This window comes from Lissotriton vulgaris, chromosome 11 (assembly GCF_964263255.1).
Source record: "Lissotriton vulgaris chromosome 11, aLisVul1.2, whole genome shotgun sequence".
Classification (NCBI taxonomy): Eukaryota; Metazoa; Chordata; class Amphibia; order Caudata; family Salamandridae; genus Lissotriton; species Lissotriton vulgaris.
In genome coordinates this window covers 1,001,884,352-1,001,902,671 of record NC_141699.1, presented here as the reverse complement: position 1 = coordinate 1,001,902,671, position 18,320 = coordinate 1,001,884,352, and the positions used below count along the sequence as shown (strand labels likewise).

Sequence of the window (18,320 nt, the reverse complement as noted above, 5' to 3'; positions counted from 1 at the left end):
AGCCAAAAATTCCCAACAGGATCTCTCTTAAAAGGCTTCATTCGGTTGCGATGATGCAGATGGACCCTGGAAACCATGGTGCATCAAAATCAGTTGAGGAATTGGCTCCTCAGCATGAGACTGAGAGAGTACCACAAGACACCCTGATTTGCGTGCAGCTTCTTACGTTGAGTAATGAGACCCGGACAAATCCCGCTTGGCCTTCTTGTGCTTATGCTTCAACTCACCGAAAGACTTGGACCGTGAAGTAAACCTGTAGCATGAACAGCCCGGAAAGCAGGAGAGGGTCCACACCCTTAACTTCAAGCAGGAGCGGAACTTCAGATACTTCTTTTGGAGTTCAGCAAAGTACAGCTTTCAGGTTTATAAGGGCACAGTCCTCCGAGGAGTTGGATTCATGCGACAAACTCAGACACCTCATGGGATGTGTCACAAATATTTATAAACAAATGTCACTACATCGCTTTAACCCTATAGTTTTAGAAGGAGATATAGTTCCCTTGCACACCAGAAAAAGAGAATTTTGTAGAAAAAAACTCAAGGAAAAAGAAAAATTTGGGGTGGAGCTCAGGATCCGCGTACAAAGTCAACATGCATTGGTGACATTTACATGCGGGCCATCGTCCCTTCCAGGGAGGTAGAAAGTCAATATGAAACTGAAAGGTGTCATGTACTGGCACGCAGGAGCACAGCTGTTGAAATCTTCTGGACCCAGTCTAGCACCTGATAATATTATAAAGGAAGTGAGGGAGAGGAATATGTGGTTAAAAGTATTCATTAGAAAGTCAGAATATTGGAGTTCGCAATTTAAGACCCATAAAAAAAAAGCGCACCCGAAAATTAAACCCAGCGGCTTGGTTAGAGGAATTCAGGAAATGGGATGCTATAGGTATCTCCACTTTAAGAGATGTAATGAATGGTATGGTCTTGAAATCATTCCAGGAGCTGCAACCTGAAGATCACATCATAGCCAATTTAATCATTACTTGCAGCTTCAACACGCCCTTAACCACTATATTCGACACCTTGAAACACTCTCAAAGTTCAATCCGCTGGAGGGCAAACTCCTTTTATGATATCTTGGGTCTTATAAGATCATTAAGATATATTGCTCATTGGTGTTGTGCAGCACACACACGCTATCTGCTCTTAGAAGTTCAAGGGAGGCGGATACCAGCACCAGAGATGACGATGACTGGTCTGATGGTCTATGGGCACCCCAGGAGGCGGCCATTTCGGCTTGTCTGTTTGATCTTACTTAAATACCTTCACAGGGCTTACTATCTGAGATACTGCTTATGGAGCATGGGGTTGATAACCCCCCTCATGTCTCGAGTGACGAACGGAAGACAGCACGTTCCTACACACGGTTTGTGGTTGTACAGTCTTGACTCACTTTTGGTGGGGAGGGACTTCATGTCATGGAGTGTGTAGTGAAACGCCTTTAGAGGCAGACACTAAACTTGGCTGCCGGGTCACAATGGGCACGAGAAAGACTCGGTCTCCATTCTAGTGGGTGAAAACTCAATGACAAATCAGCTACATAAAACCAAAGCCAGGCTACTCGCAGAGAGGAGGAAAAGAGATTGACATGTCAAGAGACCTGGCGAGGAGAACAGAGCAGGAGCGGAGAAAGGGGGTTTGACGCCCTGAAGGACCTCAGCGAGACCGGGCAGTAGGAGACCCATGCAGTCCGGAGTTGGGGAATTACAGGAACAGCTCCCTGTAAGGAGCAAGACCAACACCAATGGGACTCCACACCAGGGACTTCATGACCAATCCAGGAGGAGGAAGATAGGCTTCCCTGGGGAAAGGTGATGAGGACCAGGCCGCCAAGGCTCCTATTCGGAGCAGTGGCCTCAGGCAAGTGGGGGATCGCAGATACTGGTGGTTATAGTTAGTGGGAGGTGGTATGTGCGTAGCCCACAGGACTATACGAGCTAAGGTAAATACGAATATTGGTAACACTTTATTTACATATCCGTGACATCTCTGGCCTGAAAGTTTCCTTTTAATTATATCTGGTTTGAATTCCTTTTTTTCACTTGTTTGGCTGTGCTATGAATTCCCATTTTGTTACTCACCCCACCGGGCCCACTTTAGGAGTTCAAACGTTCAGAGTTGAAAAGAATAAAACAAGAAAAGCACCTGATGACTTGGTGATGGGAAACTATAGAAAACTAGGAAGCCTAAAGACTAAAAGGCCTTGTATTTTGTTTTATGTCAGAGGGTACGGCATGACCGAGAGAACAAAAGAAAGTGGAGGAAGCCTCTTGGAAGTTGTTGTAAGAAGAGAACAAGTCGTTAGTTGACTTTATTGGAACTATCCTGATAATTGGAATTATTCTCATTATATTATTAAGTAAAAACTTTGTTTTGCGAGCCCCAAAAAATTGTTGCGTTGAGTTTTGCACATCCGCCTGTTACAGAGAGGTTCTCTCCTGGGCCGTTCCACTGGACTAGAGACTGATTCTGCTACACATTGCAGATGGACTTGGCGATAATGAATACAAACGCGCCCTCATATTCCTGGGATTAACACTGGCGAAGAGGGAAATAGCCAAATTATGGAAGGCAGAACACGCCTCTTCTTTGACAGTGTGGAAGCAGGGTTAAGACCATTCTATGGGACTGGACGGTGCGGTGTACCAGGCAAGGGGATGTCCCCAAAAACATACCAAATTCTGGCAAAGGTGGGTGGACTACAGGGGCATTATACTGAAGTTTATTTGCTCCCTTAACTCGTTTATTGAAGAAGTGATTTGAACCTATGGGAATGTTTGGAGGGGGAGAAAGTGCAAATTTGCACTCTTGTTCATGGAGAATTCTGGGTTTGGCTGATGGGTGGTGAGGTGGGTTATATTGACTTTGTGTACGTATTATGTTATTGTTTATAATCAGTTTGTAAGCCTAATTTTTCTTAAGCACATCAGCCCATAGGCTAGGCTATCTTGGCAAAACCTAATAAAATGTGTTATGGGAAAAAAAAGAAATTCGACCCAGAAATGCCTTTTCCAGATATAATATTAGTATAAACTTGAGGACACAGACATCATATTTGAGAAAATTCACTTTTGTCACAATCTACACATTGTAGCAGTTTTATACGTTTAATGCAGACATGGACCATAAACATGGACACAACAATTGTATATATAGATCCATATACATGTATATAATATACAAGATGACAGATACTCACTCTACATTTTGTAAAGCCTCAACAAGCTGAGTTTTTTGATCAGGGGACATACGAGCAAACACAGTGCCATGCAACACCAGCTGGAGAAATAAAACGTACATTTATACGAGATTAATTTCACAACGTAAATTGCAACAGAAATTAAACTTTTCACCTTTTTTTAAAGAAAGAAAACCATTGTGGGATATCTACCTTTGGCATAAGGTCTTGAAAATGTTCAATAATCACAGCAAATGACTTGCCATTCATTGCAAAATGGTAATTCGTAAGGTGTTGGTCCTCCATGCTGTCGCTGACCATTTTAATAGGAATATCCTATATTGTGGACACACAAAATTGTAATGGGAACATTACTCCTTTTCCCAATAATCAATTACATTCCCATTACTAATTTATCAGAAAACACAAAATACTCCATCTTCAAATACCATTATACCTATATAAATATATGGGAATTAATGCACCAAGCTCTCTTAGATCATTTCTCCGCCTGCTGCAACACCATAGCCTTAATTATTAGTACTCTCCTGGTTCTCATTTAAGACAAACTATCTAATGTCTATCCACGAAACTGCGGATTCTGGAACTCCTGTCTACACCTGCAAATCCTCATAGAAAGGAAGTTCTGATTGTTCAACACATTTTGTGAAAATATGAACTTCGTTATGGGACACAACAGCAAATCTTACATCATGTCTCCTTAAGTATAGCCATACCTCTACTGAAACATGCTTACTTTAGAGGGACATTAAGGACATTCCATACAAACAGTTCCAAGGCAGACCTTCCTTCTTGTGATGTTCAACACATTTAATAATGCTATTGGCTCTCACTGACATTTCATGTTCTGACAAACGTTTGAATCAGGGGAACCTATGAGGTAATATGCACTTATTCTACATGCCTACATTAGTAATGTTCATTATTTACGATGTGATCACAACCATCCCAAACATTAGGAACAAGTTAGGGATGCCCATCATCACCATTTCCAAAGGGCATAAGAACAATTATTAGGTAAAGCGGTATCAATGTTAGCACAGAGAGCTAGGCTCCCTGAAACAAAACCTCTTTGACCCATGCCCTCATTTCTTTAACTCCTGGTCAGGGGAGATGGTTTAACAGCAGGGAAGCATCTGGCTGAGACTTTGCAGATGGTGTTTGAATCACTGGGAATGTACTCAAAAGCAAGCAGGATTAACTAGGGATGGGTGACTTAAGCTCTAGTGGAAGCGCTTAGTAAACAGGCTACAAGAGTGGTCAAAAAAGGGCCCTGAAAGTGCGGAAGTGGATAGGAGACTGCGCAAGACAGGTTTTTGCTGCACTACAAAATGACAAAGCATGTAGTCCTGATAGAGCCATCCCTGTACTTGGCATCTGCCAACCTATACCCACCAATTAACATGATTTCTTCACTAGACATTCTTGACTGGAGGAGAGGAGAGTTGGCTTTAATCTGATCCATAAAGACATTGTAATGAAAAACTGCTAAGATGCAACCTGGAACTGCAGTGTGAAAAGGAGGAGAGACACACATAGGACTTTTGTCATTCAGTCAAGTAGTGTGCAATGCATTTTCGCCATGAATATTTTATCCCAATGACCTTGGGTTTCAGTTAAACAACTGTAGATGTTCATTGGAGAAATGGGTTTGGGTTCTAGCACTGCCGTTAACAGATGACAACTGAGAAAGCAACACATGCATAATAAAATCATCTGACGACTTTTGATTAGATAAAAAAAATTGATTCAATTAGTTTAAAATGGATTCAACCGGTGTTAAGATGACCATGTAGCTTGATGGTGAAAGGATAGAGAGTGAACCTTTGATTAGGGGTGAGGCTTGCAGAGAATGGGAACTGGGGGGCATGCAGGAAATAGAAAATTATGATAAATTGGACAGGATGCATAGTCACTGTGTTTAGATTTGTGGTGGAGTGATAAGGCAGTTCTTGAAATCTTCAAGACAAAGATTAACAGCAGGGGAACAGGGTGGCAAATGTGATGGCCCATAGACAGGTAGGATTGTTGGCTTTTGAGGAAATGGATTTCTTACATATAATTTGGGAGTAGAGAAAGCTACCTCTGCTGCAATGGCACAAGCAAGCACACACTGATCTCCAACAGGTCTGTCAACAGGTGGCAATAAGATACTTCGACTTCTGCCGGAAGCCGAGAGAACCCAAAAGCAGGCTTTTACAATTGGGCACTAAAGGTATGATGCTCGGAGTAGACAAGGTAGATACTGTGATTTTGTTAAAGTTTGTGTATAGACAACTATAGGACCTGTGTTTAGGGCATTTATGGGACCATCTTGAATGGATTAAGAAGGCCGTCCTTTCTCGTTAATGAAAAGCGAAGCAGATAGTACAGGTATGGCGTTGGGAGACAGCTGCTTTGAGTCAAACTAAGCTGAGGGTTATGAAATGTATTAAGACTTAAGCTAGTTGTGTTTTGGTTTGCTGCCACTGCAAACCCTGGTGGGAAGATTAAAAGGGTTGCCTAGCCAACTACAGGTGTGGTGTGTGTTATGACACATCGTGGAAGGATGGCCAACATGTGTTCCTCTGACCATTATTCTCCTCAACCAGTTGGTACTGACTAAAGCCCTTTTTAAATACAGATGGAATAGAGAAGAGGCCCAGAAGGAGGAGACAGCTTTAATCTTGCAAATTAATTAACTGGCTATTATCTTGACAAATCGTTATTCACACAAAAGCTTCATGCGCCCTAATAAAAGCTTTCAGTAGCTATCCAATGCCCTGCAGAATGTGCACTTTAAAAAGATAATTCACATGAACGAACTATCTAGTTTCTTGGGCAGTCCAACCCAACTTGTGGATTACCTTTCTCTTGCAGTTATTCAACAGCATGAAGAACCTGGTTGTGCTACCTACCTCACCAGTGAATACATGAATGCAATATTTATTGTATAGATATAATACAATATAAATTACAATCATAACTGTAAATAAAATCCACTATAAAATCTAAAACCTACCACAGTGGATAAAATCTATTATACATTCTAAAACATACTAGTTATTTAATGGAGTATGACAACACAGTTGGCAAAGTTTAATTATTTAACATAGATAATCATAAACAAAATAATAAAATTTGACCTCACCAGTGGAGTTATGCATTAGAGACCACAGTTCACCAGCATGAAATGTGTTGAAAAGTTACAGTACCATCATATAATATATTCCTACAAGACTGACTAGTTAAATAACTAGTGTGTTTAATCCTGGTGTAAAGAAATGAGGTGGGGTTTCTCAAGAAAGAGCTGGTAGAAAAATGTGTTTCAGGCGGCTCAAACGCAAACAGAAAGGATAGTACAGGAAAAGTATTTAAATATGGAGAATTTGAAAACCTGCGTTATACTCACAACTCAATAGAGACTTGCTACAGGAAAAAAAATTCTGAGTTGGGTTACAAGAGCTTCCTGGAACAATGTCAGCCAGAGCACCAGTTTCCACCAAATTATGCACTTCATATTCCGTAAAAAGAATTTCCATCTCATTACCTGTGCAGCCTTCTATGAAACTCATTTCTGCATAATTTACAAGAACCAGACACCAGCTATCAATCAATAAGCATGCAAAGGGAAAAAAGAGTCGAGAACTTTGAGCTCCACAGTTTTGATACATGGTGAAGTTTGAAGGTTTCAAATAGGGTCTGTCCATGATGGAGCATATCTTCTTGCTCCAAACACTGGTGGAGAATTATTTGGTTAATAAAAGATGTCATGTTTGAAGTGTTACGAGTTTGAGCCATAGGGAGAAAAATGTACACCAAACTATTTTATATATAGTCCAACGGTGCTTCTATAAGTAAGTCATAATATTTCCTGACTGAAAAGGGATGACATCCTGGATAAACACTCTGGTTACACACTCAAAGCTTTAGGTCACCAAAAGAAGCTGTTATGTGTAGGAGAACCCATTGAACATCTACTAAGCGGAGATGCTAACAGGGAAAAGTAATTAGGAGTCTAAACCAACAGATCATGTATGAAATGTGTAGTCACTCCCACCATTCAGGCCCAATCCTCAGTGTAAAAATCAAAGTTACAAGCTACCCAGCAAAGGGACGACAGAAAGACAAACAAGAACACCATAGACGATACTGAAAGAAAAATACCAGAAAAGAGAATGAAATCATGACAATATATGCAATAGAATGAACTATCCTGAATGCAGTATCAGTGGAATAAAGGCAGGCCAGCTGACGTTAAAGAGAATGATAAGCAGGAGGAGAAGACCATAAAACCACAAGGACATGCCAAAAGAGAGGGCATGGTGATTTCCTTCCTTCTCAACTTTACTGTGTAAGCCAACTCTTGACATCTCTAGAAAGGACTGCAGAGGTCAATACTCTCAGGTAGAATATGAAGCAAACCAAGCTGTGTCCCCATGGGGTGTTCCCCCTCCTCCTCACCCCTCACTGCAGAAAAAGGCGGCAAGTAGTCTAGATCCCTCCTTGCTACATAGGCACAATCTACAGCAAGTCATGGGACACTGGAATGTTAGGCTTGCACCTTACATATCAGTTTTCATGAGCCATGTATTTTCAGACTTTAATGGATGTAAAATCTGTAAGGGTAAATGACAAACGGTAACAAATAAAGTAGATGCTGTATTGTATAGAACACTCAAAAGATATACAATTGCCAAATTGTAATAAACATTTTCTTAAATATTTAAATGAATAAACCAGACATCTACAGCACCTCAGTATTTATGGTTGGCACACCGTTGCTCTTTCTGAAGGTATCTGCATAATGCCAATTTATCTTGGCTGCATATCCATCCTTTGGAGGTAGTGCATCAGCAATTATTACTTTGTCCTGCGGCAGAATCATTCCAGAGTCCCGGGCTACACAAATTGCAGTCAACATATTATCACCTGTTCACAAAAAAATACATGCAAAAAAAAAACATTGTTTAATCTTAAAAAAATCTAATATAATAAATGCATCTTACCAAATTGTACTTTTGAATGTAAGTTGGGCTCTTCAAGAAATCATAGAATTTATTCATCCAAATGTCTCAGCGTCTTTCAAAAAGGAAGGTTCTCATCTCTCGGACATAGCAGAAGTGAGAGATTCCAACATCTAATCCCTGGCACCAAATTACAGAATTAAGTGTCTTTTGATAAGAAAATTCTCTATCTTCCATGCAGGGGCCACAGAGCAGTTGCAAGCTCATTGGCAGTGAAAAACTGGTGATTCAACCCAGATATAGCAGTTTGCATGTTTATGATACTATTTTCATGTATTTTCTGTGTATGCAATATTATCGTCATTAAGCAAAGACGACCATAAAAATCAGATATTCCAACATTTTGATTACATGAAAACCCATATTCTAATCTTTTTGACCCCCAAAGTTAATTCCTTCATCGCTGCTCAAAAGAGGAAATAGTAGCTTATCTGTAATCCGAATACTCATTCGAGGAATCTTCACTTGAAGTCATAAGCACAAAATAGTCCATCTCACACGCAGAAACTCACATGTTTTAAAAGACCCACCTGTCTGACATAATTACCTGTAAACACAGGAAGAATCAGTCGATTCTGCCAACATTGGGCAGCTGTGCTCTTGTAAGGGCGCTTTAAAGAGGTTTGAAAGGTGGGACTGCTGGGGGGGATGAGACTGAACAGCCAGAGGACTTAGGTCACAGGGGGTTGTCCCCACCACAGTTGCGACTGCAAAACTGCTAGCTTCCTTGTGAAGCCTGAATAAGGGGCCCCTCTACCAAATTTTTGAAAGGAGCAGTGGAACAGGTGCGGCTGGAGAGGTGGGGCTAAAAGGTCCAGAGAGCGTGCAGTAGCTCTGATCTCTTTAAAATGTACTAGATTGATATCAATCATCTTGAATAGCCTGAGCAAGATATGGTTGGAGTTCTTCGGGTACACCAGGGAGGACTTGCGCCACTGAGTCCCAAAGAGCATGGAAACAGTGTCCCAACATGCAGCTGTTAACGGATTAAAGTGCCAGATCAGTAGAGGAAAAAACTTGCTTTCCAAATGTTTTCACCTGCTTGGATTCCCAGTTGGGGAAATGGTTTGGAAGGTGCCTTCGATTAGAGCTCCTCGAGGAAGCTTGCGCCACAAGACAGACAGGGCCAGAATAAGGTTTAGCTGAGTCGCCAATGGTGCATCCGTCAGTGCCTAATGAAATGGAAGAAAAGGCTCAGAAGAGGTTGTCTTCGCTGAAGGACTTTTGTTAATACACTGGACATTGCCTCCAAGGTGGGAAGCTGAAGGTCAGGTTTTTAGGCTGCCCTAAGCATTATCATGGTGTTCTGGAGAGCTACCTAGGCCACTAGTACCTACAAGTAATTGTTCCAATTATCATACTGATACCATGTTGGGAATACAGCGAGTGTTCGCTGCCTTGTGGAGGCAGTAATTAAAGTTGGGAAAGTTGTGCCTCAGGTGGTATCTGGTGTGACTTTGGTCAAGGTTGGACTGGTGTCGAACTGAACTATCGGTACCCCAGCTCCAGCGTTAAGGGAGTCAGTGTTGAAGTGCCTGCGGCCAGTTTGAATTGTGGTACCAGAAGAGAGTTCAGGACTACAGCTAGAGGAAGATGGGCTTGGAGGGTCCAACCAGCACCAAGGGTGAACCGGCCACTGGTAGGTTAGGGATCCGAGGGTTGGAGTATAGTTGCACGGAACACTTCGATCAGATGTGGTGTGGCTGCTGTCCCATAAATCCTGTTTAGGTCGGAACTAGCTGTGGCATCATTTCCGATGTCGTCCGACTTCAGCAGCGAGATTGAGAGCTGTGGCACTGCCCCGTGCCTTTTCAGAGAATCTGATTGGATAGAGGGTTCTGAATCCCGCTTCCATTTTTGTGCTTCTTTTTAGACTTACTTGATGATTTGGACTGTGATGCAGACCGACCCATAGAGCAGCTTAGTCTACTTCAGGACCAGGACCAAGATCGTATTTTTGATATGGACCACGACTTGAAGCTGTGCCGGTGAGAAGTCTTTTTATGCCTGGCGATGTAGAGCTTCACCTCTCAATCCCTGATGCGCCCTTTGGCTTCATTGATGAACAGTTGCTGTAGGCCTTCGAGTCTTGGTTCGACCCCAGACACACAGGCATACCTGGTGTGGGTCAGTAACAGAGATATGTTTGCGCCAGCACCTACAGGGCTTAAAGCTGGTTGTTTTGAGGAAGTGGATACCATTGCACACTGAGGAAAAATTGGAGGTAAAATGTCTCAGAGAATCAGAGGGATATGCCAGATTAGCATCTGGTGGAGTGAAAAGGAAGGAACTGATGTCAGCGTGCAGCAGTAGTGTCTATGTAGCTTCTGCACATTATTTACAGAGTGAAAAGGCATCAGTACGGAGCCACACCATGGCAACTGACAGCATTCTGAGGTACTACTGAAAACTTCCCAGATCTTGTCTGCCGCTAGGGAGTATTCAAAAGGTGAGGACTCTTCATCTATAAGTAACTATTAGAAACACCCATTATTAGCTGTTGACAAATTTCGCAATACTTAATTTAAATTAGTCAACCTCTCCTATGGCAAAATGGTAGACAATGAGGACAGGGCTTAGACTGCCTAATCAGACATCGATGGCGCCAAATATGGCCAAAGGTCTCACCCCACTTCCTTCACTCAGCACAATCATAGCTTTTAAATATACTTTACATATGTCTCTGCAGTCTTTCAAGATAATTGTGAAAGATTAAATCCCCATTTGAGTTAAACAAAGCTCATCTGGAAACTCGGATCTTCTTCTTACAAATATGAGACTTATTCGAGAAGTTGTGCTATTGTGAACAATCAGCAGTTCCTTCAATTTTGGGTGTCTAGTCGGCACAAAAAAAACCCATGTTCTAGCCATGTGAAAACGACGTTCAGGAAGGGATTAGATTACATTTTCTGGTCTTTGGGAGGGGGTGCAGATGGGTGAGGGGGTTAACAAGACTTACCTCTCACCACTAAAGCGCAAATGTGAAGTGCTCTGAATATGCATACTGAGGGTGGGATACATGCTTATATAAAATACTTTTAACTTGAGACGTGTAAAATAAATACCCTAAGATTTTTTAGAGCAAAAACTTTTAGCAACTTGTAACTTAATGGCACTCAATTTCCCCAAAAGGAAATACTATTGGTAGAAGATATAATCTCAGCGTGGCATTTGGAAAGCATTGCTTCATCTGAATTTGGTGATATTCCACCTCCTGTGTAGTCATTAACACACCCAATAGCCTATATTGAAGTCTCTTTACCAGCTGTCTGAAGCTGCATCCTATTTTTTGAAACCTATGAGAACAGTGATCATGTCTCATGTGGAGTGTGCTGGTAGTGCATACTTTGACCTAAACTAATACTTAATGAACAACAGTAGCACAGTGTCTGCTGTTTTCTGAACTGGCTGGCAGTTCAACAATGTGTGATGTTCAAACCCCTTTCCACTGATAACTGTATCCCCTACTGTTTGGGCCTCCATTCATTGGCAGGAAACACATAATAAAGTCCCAACTCGAAATGTTTTATTTTCTTCTTCCTTGCTAATGTCAGTTTTTTTTTTTTTTTGAAAACCTTTATTGAGCCTTCACAGTTGTTACACAGCTTGTCGCCTACAACCCAACTGGGCCGGCCGCTAAGTAAGTGTTAAGTAATAAAATATCCATTATTACAATACAATTGCACCTGCAGTCGTGAGGACGTGAAGGTAATTATCCAGAAACAAATTGTGAAGGAAAAATGCGAATGTTCCATGCTGAGTGAAGAGGTTTTCATTTTCTGTTTTATACCTAAAGAAAGAACATTCAAAACTTCGGGAAGACACAATACGATCTATACATGAAACTTAATGCCAGTTAGGTGTAAGCGTACTTCAGAGTCAGAGCCAACAGCACGTTGCCCTTCGTGCTAGGTAAGGTGTGAGCCGTCCCTTTCCGTTACTCCGCCCCCTCCCGGTGCTTCCCCTCGCTTCACTCAGCCCCCCCAGCCCATTTAGTCTTCTTCGTCCGAGTCTATTGAGTCACCTTCAGGAAGTGGATCACAAATCTCGCCCCGGTACGTGTTCCATGGGGACCACACTTTGTTCCACTTGGCTTGGGCACGCCCTGTTCAAATACACTGCCCGTTCTGTGACCATGGCCCTGTCCATATTTACACACCATTGTGAGGCCAGCGGTAGGTCCGCCACCCCCCAGCGCTGCGCAATGTCCCTCTTGGCCACCATCATTCCTAGCGTTACCCAGAGGCGGCCATGCCGAGACAAGTCAGTTGGTTCCCACACATTGAGAAGGCAGCTTCGAGGTTCAGGGAGCACTGAGACCTCCAACACCTGTGACACAGTGCGCATGACCTGACGCCAATAGGATTGTATAACTGAGCAGTCCCAGAATGTGTGGAAGAGTGTGCCCTCCTCCCCGCAGCCCCGCAGGCAGAAGGGGTCAGGGGCTCGCTGTATGCGGTGAAGCAACGCTCTGGTGTAGTATGTTCTATGCAGAACTTTGAGTTGGATGAGTCTCATTCTAGAGGATATGCCCGCTTCCTTAGGGGATGCCAGCGCCTCATTCCATTCATGTTCATCCATCTCTCCCACGTCTTGCTCCCATTTCTCCTTAAGAGGCACTAGCGGGTCTGGGGAATTGTTAAGGAGTTTCCGGTAGGTGAGGGAGGTGGCCTTTTCCACCATGTAGTCAGTCAAGAGGCGATCCTCTAGCGGGGATGACTCGGGAAGAGTTGACCCCGCCGGAATAACCGCCAGTAGTGCGTGACGGATTTGGACATATCGGTAGGTTTCACGTGGCCCCATGTCGTAGAGTTCCTTCAGGCGGTCAAATGTAATGATAGCCCCATGGTCCCACATGTCCCCCACTGTCGAAATGCCAATGTCGTCCCAGCGGGAGAACCCCTTACTGGTCCGAAGGTTGCCCAAAGCACGTGAGTCCCAGAGTGGGGTGAGCTTGGTGATAGTGTCTTTCCACCCTAGCGCTGCGGTGGCTGCATGCCAGGTGGCTACTGTGATCTTGGTGGGCCCCTTCAGCGACCTGAGCTTACGTTTATCATAAAGCGGGGCCAGCAGGGTGCGAGCGCCCAGCTGGGCCCGGTCCGCCTGGAATGCTGGGTCTGATTGCGATGCGTGCAACCATTGATTGATCGGTCTAAGCTGGGCCGCCCAATAGTAGAGATGGAGGTTGGGAAGTGCGATGCCCCCCTCGTACCAGCCCTTGCAAAGCTTGGCGTGAGCTATCCGCGCCGGGCGGTTACTCCATAACAGACCAGAGACCACTGCCGCCACCTTCTTGAAGTACCTTGGGGGCACAGCAAAAGGGGTATTGTCCAGAATATATAGAAAGCGGGGCAGGGATTTCATCTTAAACAGGGCTGCTTTCCCCAGCATCGTCAGCGGTAATCCTGCCCAGAAGCTTGCATCTCGCTTGAGGCGGTCCAGCGGTGGCGCTAGGTTCAGTCTTTCGTATTCCGCCGGGTCACCCGTGACGTGAATACCGAGATACTTAAATAAGGAACCGGCCAGTCGCAGAGGGCAGTGTGAACCAACCGTTGGGTGGTTGCCCGTCAGGGCATACAATTCGGATTTATTCCAATTGATAGTGTAGCCCGACACCTCTCCGTGGGCATTGCAGATACGCAAGAGAGCCGGAATGCCGTGTTCAGGATCTGTCAGATATACCAGCATATCATCCGCATATAGCGATATGCGGTCCTCCCAGCCCTCCCCCCATTTAATCCCTTGAAGCAAGGGGGTGGTCCTGATGCGGATCGCCAAGGGCTCCAGCGACAGCGCAAATAGCAGGGGGGAGAGAGGGCAACCTTGTCGGGTGCCTCGCCTGAGTGGGAAGGAGTGCGAAATGTGGCCGTTCGCCACCACATGTGCTACTGGCTTGGTGTATAGCAGTTTGATCCAGGAGATGAAGACGGGACCGAAACCCATGTATTGGAGAACCTCAAAGAGATATGCCCACTCCACCATGTCAAACGCCATCTTTGCATCTAGGGCCAAAATGACCGCGGACTCGCCTATTTCATCCGCTTTAGCCAACACCCCATGCACCCGTCGGAGGTTGAGCGAGGTGTTCCTGTGGGGCATGAACCCTGACTGGTCCGGGTGGATAAGGTCAGATAGGTGGGGCAGGAGACGATTTGCCAGAAGCTTTGCTAGAATTTTGCTTTCCGCGTTAAGTAGAGATATAGGGCGGTACGAGGAGCAGTCCTCCGGGGGCTTACCGGGCTTAGGAATAGCCACGATCGTGGCCGTTCGTTGGTCCAGTAGGAGCACCCCCTTAGCACGGCATTCTTCGTACATTCGGAGCAGATATGGGCCAAGAACGTCAGTGCGGTCTTGAAACCATTCTATTGGAATACCGTTCGGCCCCAGCGCTTTGCCCGTATGGAGGGCCCCAGTGGCGATCCGCAGTTCATCGGCAGTAAATGGCGCCTCAAGCTCAGTTGCAGCCTCCGGTGGTAGTGCCGGGATGTTCAAGTCATATAGTGCGCTTTGGGCCGCAATCGCAGTGACGTCCCGTTACAGGGTGTAGACTTTCTCAAAGTGGGCAGCCAGTGCCTCCACTATTCGATCAGGGTCAGTCTGAATATTTCCCTCTTCGTCCTTCACCTGTTGGATCCCTCTGACGCTACCCCCTCTTTTGTCGAGCCAGGCCAACATTTTCCCTGCCTTGTCCCCCACATCGTATATTCGATTTAGTGTGTCCGTGATGTGACCTTGTGTAATGTGCCGAGCGTGATCTGTATATAGGCGCTGGGCCAGTGCGAGTGCATGCAATGTGTCTTCAGTGGGGTCCACTTCATGGGCAGTGGTGGTTTCGCGCAGTCGGAGCTCAAGCGCCGTGTGGTCAGCCGCCTGCTCCCGTCTATGTGATGTTATAGAGCTGATGGCTTGCCCCCTCAGGACTGTCATATAGGCCTCCCATAGTACCTCAGCCGAGGCTGTGGTAGGCTCATTCTCCAAGAAATAATGTGTCGTGGCAGTCTGCAGGGCCTTCCTGACCTTAGGGACCTTAAGATAAGAGGCGTGCATCGGAAAGACGCGGTGGCGTGTTCGTGTCCGTGAGGTAATGGTGAGAGTCAGTGGGGAGTGATCTGAGATGCCCCTAGGGTGTATGAGCACCTCCTCTACGCGCTGTAACCCATCCCCTAACGCCAAGAAGTGGTCAATGCGGGACAGACTATTATGGACGGTGGAATGGAACGTGTACTGTCGCAGTGTAGGGTGGACATGTCGCCATACGTCTACCAGCCCCAGTGCCTCAAGGAAGCGCCGAAATCTGGAAGGACCCCCCGGGAGGGCGGTCGCTGGGAACCTGTCGAGTTGTGGGTCAGCAGGGGCAATTAAGTCCCCGCCTAGTAGGGTGTCTCCCTCAGGGAGGGATAGTAGGAATTCGCCCAGGGCGGGCAACATCACTGAGTGCAGTGACGGCGGGATGTAGACTGAAACTATAGTCAGGGGGCGCCCGTCCCATTGACCAATCACTGCCGCAAAACAGCCCTGCGTATCAGTTCTAGTGCTAAGGGTGATAAAAGTGGAGGACTTCTTGAGCAGGATACCCGTACCCCGGGACCCAGCGGAGAATTCTGAGTGGGTCAACATGGTATACCCCCGTCTGTCCAGGGCCTTAGTGGCGTTACCCATTAGATGGGTCTCTTGGAGGAGTACTAGGTCAGGTTTATGACGCTTAACCTCGGACAGAACAAGGCCGCGCTTCACTCTATCACCCAGGCCACGCACATTCCAGGCCAGAAGCCTAAGGGAGGAGCCGCCCAATCGCGTCTCCCCCGCCTGCATCACGTTAGGTTGTACATCCACCACCATCGAAACTTAGAGACAGAAACCATCGGCACAGACTCCACCTCCCCAGCATTATTCCAGTAAACAGCACAGCACATTTTACGTTTTGTGATCGATATCATGAACTTCCCGTAAAAACGAACAAATCCCCTCCCCAACTCCCCCCACCCTGCCTCCCTGCCAAACGGACTCAAAACTGCCCGCCACCCCAACTTAGCAGAGCGCTTATCCCATGTCAGAAACAGAGTACTTGCACGTCAGGGGAGAGTGTCCCCCAAAGCAGGCGGTCCCTTTGCAGTCCTCGGGTCGTCCGGGCCAGCGTCCATGAACGACTCGGTGCACAATCAGAGTGGGAGTCCAGGTTTCACTTTTTAGTCCCTCGTGGCCGTATCATTCGCCTCCAGCAGCTCCCAAGTGGTCCTGCGACGGTGATCCATTCGCGCTGTCCCTGGTTGGAGAACGCGAGCCCGGCCGGTTCTCCTCTCCCGTCCTGTTGCGTCGGCGGTTGGAAGTGCGGTCCACAGTGCGCCATCCATCCAGCCATTCCCTGGCATTCTCCGCTGAGTCAAAGAACCAGACCTTCTTATCGGCCACCACTCTCAGCCGGGCCGGAAACAACATGGAGTACGGCAGGTCTTGGTCGCGAAGTGACTTCTTAACCTCTAGGAATGTTCTCCTCTTACGGGTGACCTCCGCCGTGTAGTCAGGGAAGAAAGAGATCCGTGAATTTTGGATTTGGATGGGCGGTGCCACCCTGGCTGCCTGGAGGACTGCATCGCGGTCTCTAAAGTTAAAGAGTCTCGCCAGGATGGGGCGCGGGGTGGCCCCCGGGGTAGGTGTCCCCCCCGGGACCCGGTGGGCCCGTTCCACTGTAAAAAAGTTGGACAGTCCCTTCGGGGCCAGTTTAGTCTTTATAAGATCCTCAACATATAGATCCATGGCACCCTTCATTTCAGACTCCGGAACCCCCAAGATACGGACGTTGTTGCGTCTGGAACGCCCCTCCTGGTCATCCAGCTTACTTTTCAGAAGTTTATTGTCCGCCTGCAGTCTCTCCATTGCCACTTGTAGGTCGGAAACGTCTTCTAATAAAGATTTAGTCACCACCTCCACCTGCTTCACTCTTTCGCTCATTTTCTGGAGGTCGGCTCTAATAAGGGTAACCTCCGCCGCGGTCGAGCCCACCGTGGCCTGTACCTGCTCCAGTGCTCGTAGTACATCGTCCAGCGTGGCTTTCTTGGCACCGTCGTTGTCCGCGCCCTTCCCCAGGGATTTGCGCTGCTCAGGTTGGGTGGATGTCTGGTTATCGTAGGCATATTTCCCCAGTTTCGCCTGAGCGGCGGTCTGTCGCTGCCCCTTCCCCGCCATTTTTCTCCAGCGAGACCAAGTTTACAATGGAGCGGGCCGGACGCCCGCAGCTGTCCGCTTGAGGGAAGGGTGTGCAGAGGGCCCAGAATGGGTGTGGGCCAGAGGTCGCTGACGCTGGCAGAATGCCGCCGTCGGTCGCTGAGCTGTAGCGGCCTCGGCTAAGTCAAGCAAAATGGCAACTGGTGTCGCACAGGTCCTTCGGCGTGTGTCGAGCGCAGCCAAGGGGCACCGCTGCGTAGCGCCACCGGATACACAGCGTGAAGGATGGAGTGGTCGGCGGTAAGGATCGCCAGCCGATGGCGTCGAGCGTTGTCGTCAGCGGCTACTTCCGGGTGGTTGCGCCGGGGAGGGTGGACTTCCGCCCGGCCTTAAGTTTCACTCGACACCGATGCTCGCCTCGTGTCACTAGGCCTGTCTTCCGCGAGGGACGCGGATGAAGTTTCGTCCCGATACCGGGGTCCAAGCGTTCCCAAATTTTCTGTGCCGGCGCCGTTCGGTCACCGCACCCAGGAGACCCTCTTCGGACTGAGCAGTGAGCGGATAGGCATGCGGATTGATGCGGGAAACCGCCTTGCTACGGGAGCCTCTCTAGGTTGCTGCCGCCATCATCGGCTGCTAGCCACGCCCCGCTAATGTCAGTTTTTGATAAAGACCAAACCTGTTTAGTATTCAAATTTGCCGGCAGCACCTAAAACTGTTCTTCCTGTCCAAGCTGTTCATCCTGCGTTCGCTGTTTTTACAGACTGTGGGTAGCCACGTGGTCTGGTGCATTTTTCGAAGCTCTTTTGTGCCACAACAGAGTTTTGAGGAAGTCAGAATGATACTTGAGGAAACACAGCCACATTTTTAGCACAGGCATAGCAAAGAGGCAGCCACATGATCAGTATGTTCCATACAACTCTGTCAGCAGTAATGACAGACAGTTGTTC

At 46.6% G+C, this 18,320-nt stretch overlaps 1 protein-coding gene across 7 annotated transcripts in view; it reads right to left on the bottom strand.

The window, feature by feature from the left end:
- Nucleotides 1-18,320, bottom strand: part of ATP13A3 (ATPase 13A3) — a 486,442-nt gene that overhangs the window by 215,798 nt on the left and 252,324 nt on the right. For all 7 annotated transcript variants that reach the window (XM_086944284.1, XM_086944281.1, XM_086944283.1 and 4 more), the window contains 3 exons: nucleotides 7,938-8,113; nucleotides 3,395-3,517; nucleotides 3,203-3,282 (listed from right to left, as the gene is read on the bottom strand). In XM_086944284.1, the coding sequence (XP_086800410.1) occupies nucleotides 3,203-3,282; nucleotides 3,395-3,517; nucleotides 7,938-8,113 (379 nt within the window). The remainder of the gene's footprint in view (nucleotides 1-3,202; nucleotides 3,283-3,394; nucleotides 3,518-7,937; nucleotides 8,114-18,320) is intronic.